The sequence below is a fragment of the Setaria viridis genome, chromosome 3, assembly GCF_005286985.2.
Source record: "Setaria viridis chromosome 3, Setaria_viridis_v4.0, whole genome shotgun sequence".
In the NCBI taxonomy this organism is placed as follows: Eukaryota; Viridiplantae; Streptophyta; class Magnoliopsida; order Poales; family Poaceae; genus Setaria; species Setaria viridis.
In genome coordinates this window covers 8,307,396-8,319,104 of record NC_048265.2, presented here as the reverse complement: position 1 = coordinate 8,319,104, position 11,709 = coordinate 8,307,396, and the positions used below count along the sequence as shown (strand labels likewise).

General features: G+C 44.5%; 1 protein-coding gene across 1 annotated transcript; it reads left to right on the top strand.

Moving 5' to 3' along the window:
* The first annotated feature begins 7,291 nt into the window (after nt 1-7,291).
* On the top strand, nt 7,292-11,399 carry LOC117847406 (cytokinin riboside 5'-monophosphate phosphoribohydrolase LOG). Its single transcript, XM_034728612.2, has 7 exons — nt 7,292-7,834; nt 8,538-8,635; nt 9,214-9,244; nt 9,729-9,828; nt 9,924-9,994; nt 10,710-10,853; nt 10,955-11,399. The coding sequence occupies exons 1-7, from the start codon at nt 7,541-7,543 to the stop codon at nt 11,048-11,050; spliced, it is 834 nt and encodes a 277-aa protein (XP_034584503.1). The 5' UTR covers nt 7,292-7,540; the 3' UTR covers nt 11,051-11,399.
* Nucleotides 11,400-11,709: the final 310 nt, after the last annotated feature.

Here is an 11,709-nt window from a genome sequence, read left to right as displayed (position 1 = left end):
AGAAGAAGATGATGAAGACTTGGGTGGGTGAGAGGAGTTCGAGGAGGAGGAAGAGGATATCCCCACTGTTCACACTCCTACCGATGAGGGTGATGAGAGTGAAGATGATGATGAGGACGATGACGACGATGATGTGTGATGGCTATGGAAGGGTCTCCCTTTTTGGAGCTTGATGCCAAAGGGGGAGTGAGCTCACCATGGACCATGTGGTGGCTGCTTTTTATCCTTTATCTTTGAGTTTTACCCATGTTGTCAAAAACTTTCGATAGGGGGTGCTCAACAAGTTTTAATTGAACAGCATCGGAAGTTTCGACCCTATGTTGAAAGTTCCGATAATAGGTGCTGAAAGTTTCCAGTAATTCCAGCAGGGGTTGCTCAGCTATTTTATTTGAACTGTGTCGGAAGTTCCGACCCAGTGTCGTAAGTTCCGACAATCACTTAACAGAACTGCAACGGCTAGTTTTTGGAGCTCGAGTATTTATACCCCCTCAGCCCCCTTTCATTTGCTATTGACCTAACCCTAGACAAACACCTCCTAGAGCATTCAATACTCCTTCCCACTCACTTTTTGAGCTAAATCTTTGAGAGTTTTGAGATAGGGGTTGGGTGAGAGAAGGATTTGAGGTGTGTGACTCTAGTTTTGAGTGTGAGGTCAACTAAGTTCATCTCAAGATCACTTGAAGCATCTTCGATCTTCGATTCACATTTGTTACTCTTGAAGCTTGCTTATAAACGGTTTGACGTCGCCCGTTTGAGCGCCCTCACGTTGTGGTACGCCCAGAAAGTTTGTATTGCCCATCCTCTTAGAGGATTCATAGTAAGTGACTCAATCCTCCTTTATGGTTGATTGAGAGAGGTAAAGGGTTAGTGAGAACCCGGATCTTTGTGAGCTCCTTAACGAAGACGTAGCTTCCTTTGTGGGAGTGAACTTCGGTAAACAAATCCTTTGTCTCGTGTGCTTATTATGTTTTTCAAGTTCTTATTGACCTAGAACTTGATTTGTGCCGATCTACATTCTTGTGAAGTTTCTATCATAAAGATCACCTGCAGTAGTCTCTATACTTCATTCCAAAACTTTTGATTCAAATAGTTTCTGCTGAAACCTATTTTTTTTAATTTCGCAAAGTACTTTTTACTCTATCGGAAGTTCCAACACATTTAACACCGCTGCGAAGAATTTTTAGGTTTTAAAGATCAAGCCTATTCACCCCCCTCCCCTCTAGGCATCACACGATCCTTTTATGGAGGCAATTCCTCAAGGGGTGGGGTGCTAACTTAAGGGGAGAGTACAGTAAAAAAGAATGAGCTCCTACTGCAAAGAATCAAAATTATAGATGAGGCAGAGACACAGGGGACAATTGATAGTGGGAGTATGGAAGAACGAGTTTGAATAGAAGCCCAGCTGGAAGAGCTAACGTCAGCAGAAGAACTCTATTGGCAAGAAGAGGAGGGAGGAGATGGATCCTCAAGGGGGATAACAATACTTCCTTCTTTCATCTATCTGCCAATGGTAGGAAAAGGGAAAAAACCATTCTGTCACTCGAACATGAGGGTGTGGAAACAACTGACTCGGGAGCTATCCAACAGATTATATACAACTACTACAAGGGCCTCTTTGGGAGACAGGAAGGACCAACAGTAATGCTACATGAGAATGCTTGGGCGACATATGGAAGGATGGACATTACAGATAATGAATACTTAACTAGACCCTTCACTGAAGAGGAGGTGAAAACAGTGGTGTTTGGGATGAAAGAAGACTCAGCCCCAGGACAAAATGGTTTCACAGTCACCTTCTACAAAAAATTCTAGGAATAGACAAAAGGGGAGCTTATGAAAATGATCAATGACTTCAATAGGGGGGATCTGGATATAGCAACACTAAACTATTGGGTCATCACTTTAATCCCCAAGGTTGAGAATAATAAAAATGTTAAACAGTATCGCCCTATATGCCTGCTGAATGTTAGCTTTAAAAAATTTATTAGATTTATTATGCTGAGATTGACAGGGGTCGCAAATAAACTAGTGGGGAGATGTCAGTCTGCCTTCATCAAGGGGAGGTACATACTGGACAGTGCGGTCCAACTACATCAGATGGTTCATGAATTAAGAAGGAGGGGGCAGAAAGGGGTGATAATGAAGATTGACTTTGAGAAAGCATATGGCAACATTAGCTAGTAGTTTGTGGAACAAGTCCTGCACCGGAAGGGTTTCGATAGCAAGATGATACAATGGATTATGAGTACAGTGAGAGGAGGAAAGGTGTGAATTAACATCAATGGGGAAAATGAGCCTTACTTCAAGACACACAGGGGGCTAAGACAAGGGGATCCTCTCTCCCCTCTTTTATTTAACCTTGTAGCTAATGCCCTGGATCACATCTTAAACAAGGCCAAGCAAAGAGGGCATGTAAGGGGGGTGGTGCCTCATTTAATCCTAGGAGGTCTCACTAATATACAATACGCGGATTACACGGTGATAATGATGGATTGCAATGACACTACTACCACAAATGTAAAATTCCTGCTCTACTGCTTCGAGCTGATGTCGAGTCTCAAAATCAACTACCACAAAAGTGAAGTCTTAGTATTTGGAGTGTCTGAGAATGAGCAAAACAGGATAGCAGATATGTTGAACTGTAGAGTTGGGAGCATGCCGATGAATTACCTAGGTATACTGATTAGTGACAGAACCCTGGGGGTCAATGCATTCGGAGGGATGACCAGAAAGATCCAAAATAGGCTAATGCCTTGGAAGGGGAGAAACTTAACATCAGGTGGGAGGCTTGTCCTGACCAACACTTCACTAAGCAGCATACCAATATACCTTATGGGGATGTTTCTGCTATACGAAGGAACACAGCGACAGATGGACAACATAAGGTCTAGATTCTTTTGGCGTGGAGTTGACGACAACTCCAAATACCACATGGCCAAATGGGAGAATATATGTATACCCAAAGATTTTGGGGTCTTGGGATAATAAATACCAGAACCATAAATGAAACTCTCCTTGTTAAATGGGTGTGGAGGCTGTACACCTTGAAAGAAGATGACATAAGCTGTGAATTCCTGAGAGCAAAATATTTACGCAATACTACCTTTGCGCTCAGCAAAGGGCCTGGAGGTTCACAATTTTGGAAAGGAATTCACAAGGTCAAAAACAAATTCTATTTTGGAGCTTCCTTTCAAGTTTGGGCGGGAGGTGCGGTTCTGGGAGGACACCTAGCTGGATAATATACCCTTGAAGCTAGAATTTCCCAAACTTTATGCTTGCTGTAGGAACAAGGAGTTGCTGGTTAGAGACTGCTGCGTGGATGATGAATGGGTGGTGGAATTTAGAAGGCTTTTCGGGCAGGGGAGGTGATCGAATGGGAACAACTTTTAAATAAAATAGACGATATCCAAATAAATGAACAGAGAGACACACTGAGGTGGGCTCTAGAGCAGAAGGGAGAATACTCTACCAAATCCATGTATAGGTTTCTAACATTAAGAGGGGTGGTAGATGTGAGGGCGTGCAGGCTTTGGAAAAGTAAACTCCCAATGATCGGGGGTGTTTGGATCCCGGGCTAAACTTTAGTCACTGTCACATCGAATGTTTAGATACTAATTAGGAGTATTAAATATAGACTATTTACAAAATCCATTGCACAGATGGAGGCTAAACGGCGAGACGAATCTATTAAACCTAATTAGTCCATGATTTGACAATGTGCTGCTACAGTAACCATTTGCTAATGATGTATTAATTAAGCTTAATAGATTCGTCTTGCCGTTTAGCCTCCATATGTGTAATTAGTTTTATAATTAACTCGTATAGTCCTTCTAATTAGCCTCCGAATATTTGATGTGACATGGATTAAAATTTAGCTCCAGGATCCAAACACCCCCGAAGATAAGAGTCTTTTTGTGGTCTGCTTTTCACAATAAACTCCCCACTAGGGTGGTGCTGAAAAAGAAAAACTGGAGGGGAGATGCCAGATGTCCACTGTGTGGTGTAGCAGAGACAGTGGACCACATTCTCTTCCAGTGTATTTTAGCCAAGTTTGTTTGGTCCTGCTTCAAATAAGCTTTAAGCTGGGATAAAACACCAAACTCCCTGAGAGGGGTGCTCGGGGAATGGTTACAAATAGGGGGGGTGTGATTATAACTTAAAACTTTTTTCGTTTGCGACTATTTGGTGGGTGCTTTGGAACCAATGAAACAAGCTTAGGACTGAAAACAAATTTCCAAAATCACCATCTGATGTTCTGTTTACAATATCTTCGAACCTGCAGAAATGGGAGATGAGGAGCTGGCTGGGAGACTCTGACAGAGGGCGCCTGGACATGACACGCGAGCAGATGAGGAGCTGGCTGGGAGACTACCTGAAGAAAGACAGAAGACAGGAGACGGCTGAAGACCTTTTTTAATGTCTTCTTTTTTTCTCTTTACCTCCCATGTACTAAGTATCTGAAGCTGGTAACCTCAGCAGCGTCTATACTCAAATCCTTGTTGGCTTTCTATACAAGCAGGATGAATTCTCGATCAAAAAATGACGGACGATGAAAACGAATTGGATTGCAGAAGCTGCTGGAGTGAAGCGCGGGAGGACAGGGCGAGGGTACTCACCGGGAATGACAGCAAGGGTGGAGCGGTAGGACTTCTGGGTTGGGCGGGCAGTCATTGGAAGAAAGAAAATGAGAGAGGCGGAGAGTGGGAGGTTAAACCTTGATGTGTTGGGGGCTCTTGTGCTAGCCAATCGTACTCCACATATCTGGCTCCAAGAAATAATGGTTTTATTTTGCAGAAGTGGGTCATTGATCACTCCTCATGAATGATTAGTGTGTGACAACTCTACGTGCATTAGTCCACATTGACAGCAGTAAGTATTAAAAAATTAAATTGTCTTGAAAATTTAGGGGTCAAATTGTTTACCTTGCTCTTACTCTTATTTATTAAATATTGTAACACAATACTCACAGGCATGGACTTATCTTTATCATGTTGTGATAGAGTTTAATTAGTTAATAATTATTCTATACATTTTTTTCATCGATATCTACTTTTTTCCCCACTTGCGTTGCAGCCTATATGTTAATTGAATCGGCTCCGTTTTCTTCCACTGACTTATTTTTAGCACCCGTCACATCAAATGTTTAGATACTAATTAGGAGTATTAAACGTAGACTATTTACAAAACTCATTACATAAGACGAATCTAAACGGCGAGACGAATCTATTAAGCCTAATTAGTCCATGATTTGACAATGTGTTGCTACAGTAAACATTTGCTAATGATGGATTAATTAGGCTTAATTAGGCTTAATAGATTCATCTCGCCGTTTAGATTCGTCTTATGTAATGGGTTTTGTAAATAGTCTACGTTTAATACTCCTAATTAGTATCTAAACATTCGATGTGACACGTGCTAAAAATAAGTCAGTGGAAGAAAACGCCCCCTTAGTTTGAGTTATGTTTAGTATGAAAATTGGTGTCCTCGTTGCCTCCTCCGGTACATGTACGTGTTCTTAATTTAGTATTTTTATATAATAACGGTAGAGATGGTTATTTTTAAAATACTAGATCTGGATAATCTGCATACGAATTTAGAGGTTTATTTGATCTATTTTAATGGTATATAGGCCGGTGTGAGTCAGAAAAAGAAAAAGCTTACCTAAGCAATATTGTGGGACGTTGGGGGTGCTTATCGATCATATTATCGTCGCAGACTCGCAGCAACTGGCAGCAGTTGCATCGGAGAGGGACGGGACGGGACCTCGACGACCAAGACCAACAGCCCTGGTAGCTGCCCGCCTAGCAAAGTAATCGTATAGTGTCGTGTTGTGTTGTTTGGCTGGAGAAGCAAGCGATTAAACAAGTGGGGTGCCGGAGTTATGCCAGCCGGATCGGAGAAGGAAGATACTACTGGACTGGTCGATGACCGAGACCGACCCGCCTGGACTAACTACCCGATCGATGGACTGAAAAGTTGTATACCAATCTAATCCCCGTGTGCGATTTGTATAATGGGCGCATGCTCTGGGGCAGCGCCCTCGTGCCTTGCTACTTGCTTCTTCGGTCTTCCTCCCCATCTATTGGACTCCTGCTTGTACGGCTTTCTTGCTCCTGGATTCTTAACAATTCCTTGGCAAATGGCTGATGACGTCGTTGCTTCCGACCGCGTTGCATCTGAATCATTATTGGTTAGTTTTTCCGCACACCGATACGATTCTAGAAGCAGGCACGCATGTCGTGTTGCATTGCAGCACCACGACACGACCGGAGTGCACGAGTAGAACCATCACACGGACAGATGATTGCAATCAAGTTTGCAAAATCAGTTCAATTGAACAACTCCGTGTCCACCGTGCTAGCATTTTTGAGCTACTATGATGCTGTGCAGGATTACAGACAAAACAGTTTAAAATGCATGCGCTCGTGTTGATTCAAACGAGTGAGCGTACAAGGACTAGAATATGCTTCACTAATATTACTGCACCCTCCGGTCGAAACATCATTTTTATCCGACCTGAGGAAGTAGTTTGTATGGCTACTTTTTCTTCAGTCCACCCGCCCATTAAGGCCGCTATCATCAACATATATAAAGCTTAAATAAATAAAAACCTATAAATTTAGAAATATCTCTTATATTCAACTCAAAAGCTATACACACAAGGGTGTTTGGATACTCTAAATTTTAGCACCTATCACATCGGATATTTGATACTAATTAGGAGTATTAAACATAGTCTAATTACAAAACTAATTGCACAGATGGAGTCTAATTCGCGAGATGAATCTATTAAGCCTAATTAGTCAATGATTTGATAATGTGGTGCTACAGTAACTATTTGCTAATGATGGATTAATTAGCCTTAATAGATTCGTCTCGCGAATTAGACTCCATCTGTGCAATTAGTTTTGTAATTACCTCATGTTTAATCTTCCTAATTAGCATCCGAACATCCAATGTGACCCTGCTAAAGTTTAACACTTTATATCAAACACCCCTTAATTTATTTCTTACACCTAAGATAACACACATCACCTAAAAAGAAAAAAAAAAGGAAAAGAAACATGTGTCACACTCCTCTTGGAGGCCTGCTCCTACAGGGTGTGTTCGCACATCCTGAAACAATATCGAGCCGAGCCCTGAAACGTGCTGGAACAAAAACAAAAGAAGCCAAGCGTGTGGGTCCCCCCAACCTAGGGAAGGAAGGAACCCTAGACCCCTAGCCAAGGCAAAGGCAAAAAGGCGGGACGCGGGCCCACGCCACGCCTATAAATCCGATGCCTCAACGGCGGAGAGAGGAGACCTCACGAAGCCAGGCCACTCCCTCCTCTCTTCTCTCGACTCTCCCCCACCCGCGGCCGCAGCCATCGCACCCACCAGCGCCCCGCATATCTCCTCTTCCCTACTCCTCCTTGGCTCCTTCCCCAATCCATCTCTCTCCCTCTCTCTCTCTCCAACCACCCGCCGCTACCCCCACCCGTACGTGCACCTACCAGAGGCAGCAGGCGCGATCGCCACTGCAGCTGCGCGTCGCGTCGCCATGACCCCGACAGCGGCGGTTGCCGTTGCATTGGAGGCGCCAGCGCCGGTCCCAGCAGCGGTCGTCGTGGCCCCGGCACCATCGTCGACGGCCGGGGCCGCGGTGGCCCAGGAGGCAGCCGCGGGGGCGGCGGCGGACGCGGCGGCGCAGTCGAGCAGCGGCGGAGGGGGAGCGGTTGGCGGTGGCGGCTCGGAGCGGCGGTCCCGGTTCCGGCGGATCTGCGTCTACTGCGGCAGCGCCAAGGGGAAGAAGCCCAGCTACCAGGACGCCGCCATCGACCTCGGTAACCAGCTGGTAAGCAACCACGCCCATCCTTCCTTCCCGCTGCTGGCACCGTCTCCGACGCTTCGTGCTAGAGTACTACTTTGGGGTTTCACTTCCTCTTCCATGGGAGGGTTTTGCATTGGATACATTAATTTTACCAGGAACAAAAAAGGGGGCAAGTCCAACCAAATCCTTATGGCCTCGCTGATTGGCGTGTTCCGCTTCCCTTGGCTGATTTCATCGCGACGTGGAGGCGCATGATTTGTTAATTTGGTCGCCATGGGGAGAGAGGGTTTGCCGAGCTGTGTGCATCATCGTCTCATCGAGGTCATGGCCTAATGTCATGGGGGTGTAGTGGTCTACTACTACTGGCCTTATCATGAGCTGGCTAGTTTATCAGTGGGGAGAGGAGAGGAGATGTGATGGGATCGTGCAGCAGGGATGCATCTCTCAATCCGCCAGCCACCCACTGCCACGAGACAAAATTTGCTGCTCCACCATGATGAGACCGAAAGGCAATTTGCATTTTCCCTTTCTCCTTGGCATCATAGCCCTGCTGCTGCTGTGACCTCATTTGCTTGCCCGAATGCGCAAACATTTCCCTGCTCCCCCCTTGCTTGCATGCATCAAAGGTTCAATTCGATGTGGGCTCCTCTGACCCGATGACGTGATTGGACTAGACAATGCGACTAGTGTTTTCTGATTTTGTTTCTTCCTTATCAATCGCCTGCAGGTGGAGAGGGGCATAGACCTGGTCTACGGAGGGGGCTCCATCGGCCTCATGGGATTGGTCTCCCATGCAGTTCATGCCGGAGGACGCCATGTCATTGGGTTAGTATCCATCTCTATCGCTATCTCTCCATCTCTACGACTTACCTGCCTGGCTGTCTCCCATGCCGTTCTTCTTTGCTTGGTGTTCTTTTGTGGCGGTCTTGCTCTCTGGGCGCTTTGTTTCCAGCAACTCCCTGCTCCAGTATGGCAGCCTTAGCTGCAGAAATGGCAGCTTTGGGCAGGCAGGCAGCTGTTGGGTCTGGGCTCCATTGCCCGTTGGGGGCAAAGGGGGGCGAGCCCCAAGCCATGCCGATTGCATTTGGTTTCACCAAAATGGAAGCACCTTTTCGGTCTTCTTTTCGAAAGGCTAGTTGGTTCCATGCTCAAAATGGGCGGTTAGGGGGTGCTCACCTGCAAGCCAGCGAGCAAGTCTTTGCCCTCTGGTTGAGGTGTCAAATTATTGGGCTCTGGTTATCTAGTCCAGTTCTTGAAAGGCCTACTTGCCTCTAGCTGTCTCTAGGCTTGCCAGTTTCTTTACATGGGATAAGGTCTGCTTGCCGCTCTGGTACTTGTTTGACTGCTTTTGCCTGAAATTAACGTGCCTTTGTGTGTGTGTGTTTTTCTCTTCTTTTTGGCAGGATCATTCCAAAATCGCTGATGCCCAGAGAGGTGAGTCAAAGGCTGCGATATGTATTTTGTGCTATTCCATGATACTTTAGTTCACATGCTTAGGCTTCCTCTGAACAACAGAATTAACATATAATAGTATAAATGGTTAATCTTTCGTGACAATGATGCATGTGTTGTCATACCAACATTTAATGTACCTTTTTGTTTGAACCGGTGAATCACTAAATGTAATGTATTTTCTGTGTAATGACGCATTACTTTACATAATTGAACTCTTTATTGTTAAATAAAACTAGATTTTGCTATGCTCATATGACCCACAAAAATCATACTACCTCATACATTGTTGAGTAGATATTTCTTCATGGAATGTACCATTGTTACTAGTACGGATGCCAGATCACTACTCTATTGATTATGTAACTAATAGTATATTTCTTCTTTTCCCTGTATGCGTATGTATGGAAATCGCACCTGGGTTGTAATGCTGGATTCTTAGCACCCTTAGTTCATGCTTTTGTAGGTGACTGGAGATCCTGTCGGTGAAGTTAGAGCCGTTTCTGGCATGCATGAGAGAAAGGCCGAAATGGCTCGGTTTGCTGATGCCTTTATTGCATTACCAGGTCTGCTGGCCTGCTCAATTGTGTTCTTGAGTTAAGATTTGGGAAATTATGTATGTGTGCGCTTAATTTTTCTCCTATATCTATTAAACTGGCAGGTGGCTATGGAACCCTGGAGGAGTTGCTTGAGGTGATTACTTGGGCACAACTAGGAATCCATAAGAAGCCGGTAAAATCCATCTTTCATTTGTTCTCAGATAAGATCATTCTTTGGAATTTAAAGGCCATGCTTATGCAATTGTCTCAATGTGCTGTCAACGCATTTTGCTTTAGATGTTTTAAGCATTGCTTATTTTATTAAAATGTCGTTAGAGCCGTTGTGATCTGATGCTCCCATCTTACTTCGTTCACATGTCGCTAAAAGTTTCATCCTCACAGCCACAGCAACCGGATTATTGGAAGCATTTTTAGTCAACATGTTATTGACATCACCACACCAGAATAATGCTGAGACCGTGGGTCATGCGATCTGCGTTCTTGATCTTTTATATCCAGCTCTAATAAGATACAGTCCATACTTTATGAATATTCCCACACAGCTACTGGAACGACGGTTGGAGGATCTTATACTGTATGACGTGCTGTATGCACAAGGCAACGTGTTGGTCTCTGTGTCTTAAACAATTGGTTAGTGGGATATAAAATGGCGAAGTTGTGAATGATTAGAACAGTCAAGTCCATGCTTCTCTTCTTTGTTTCGCTTATCTGTCACTATTATGAGCTTTTAGTGGCTCCACCAAATTGCTATTTATTTTGAGATGATATCAGATACGATTCTGTTGGTGTGAATGGATCATTGAACAATAATGTTGATGTCTCTTAGATTATCATTATGTACTGCTTCTTGGTAGCTTTCATGTAATTTCTTGTAAATTCATCACTAGGTTGGCCTTTTGAACGTTGACGGATTCTACGATCCTCTTCTGTCGTTCATCGACTTGGCTGTGAATGAAGGCTTCATAACTGAAGAGGCAAGGCGCATCATCATCTCAGCTCCAACAGCCAAGGAGCTAGTTATGAAGCTGGAGGTTCGTCTCTAGTGGTTCCACAGTTCATGAAGTTGGAGCTTAATCTTCCTCATGGGCTCATGGTATAGCTTATTCCCTGATTGTTCAACTGTCTGTGGCAGGAGTATGTCCCGGAGTATGACATCGGCTTGGTCTGGGAGGACCAGAAGCAGAATAGCTTGGTCCCTGAGCTGGAGTCCGGGATCACTTCATCCTAGGAGATGATCAATCTCATCTTCCAGCCTACTGCATATCCTAGTGTTATATATACATTATATATATAACTAACCGAAGCATGCCGCAAATATTTTGTTTGACTCCTAACCAAAGGAAGGGTAATTCTTGGAAGGAATCAGGGGGGCACCAGTGTGGTGGTCTCTTATGTGCTGGCATTATTGATAGAGGGTCGTTTAATTTAGTTCTGGTGGGCATATATAGCGTAGCATGGTTAGCAGACCTGTGCCGTAGATCTTGCATTTAGCATGTTATTAGCAAGCAGTCCAGTGCTGCGGAGATCTTATTTTGATCCTGGAAGGAATATAATACTAGTACATATGTTAACTGTCATCATCCAAGAAAAACGAGCTGGGTGGTGCGTCTCCATGCTTCCGGCTAGCTCCCGCTGAATTTTGTATCGCCCATGTTATGCTGCGTGCGTGCCATCTCGATCCTGATTGTGCGCAACGGTTTCTAACGAGCTCCAGCTGTAATTCGCACATATATTTGCACACGCATGATGATTGATCATGTGTTGATCATGTGCCTGATTGGGCTTTGCCAGATAGCAGGATGTATGTTTATTTGATGTCGATGGATACGTTCTGCCCGGGATGCATCTAGCCTGAACATATGCAACTCTGAAGCATCGAACTGCTTA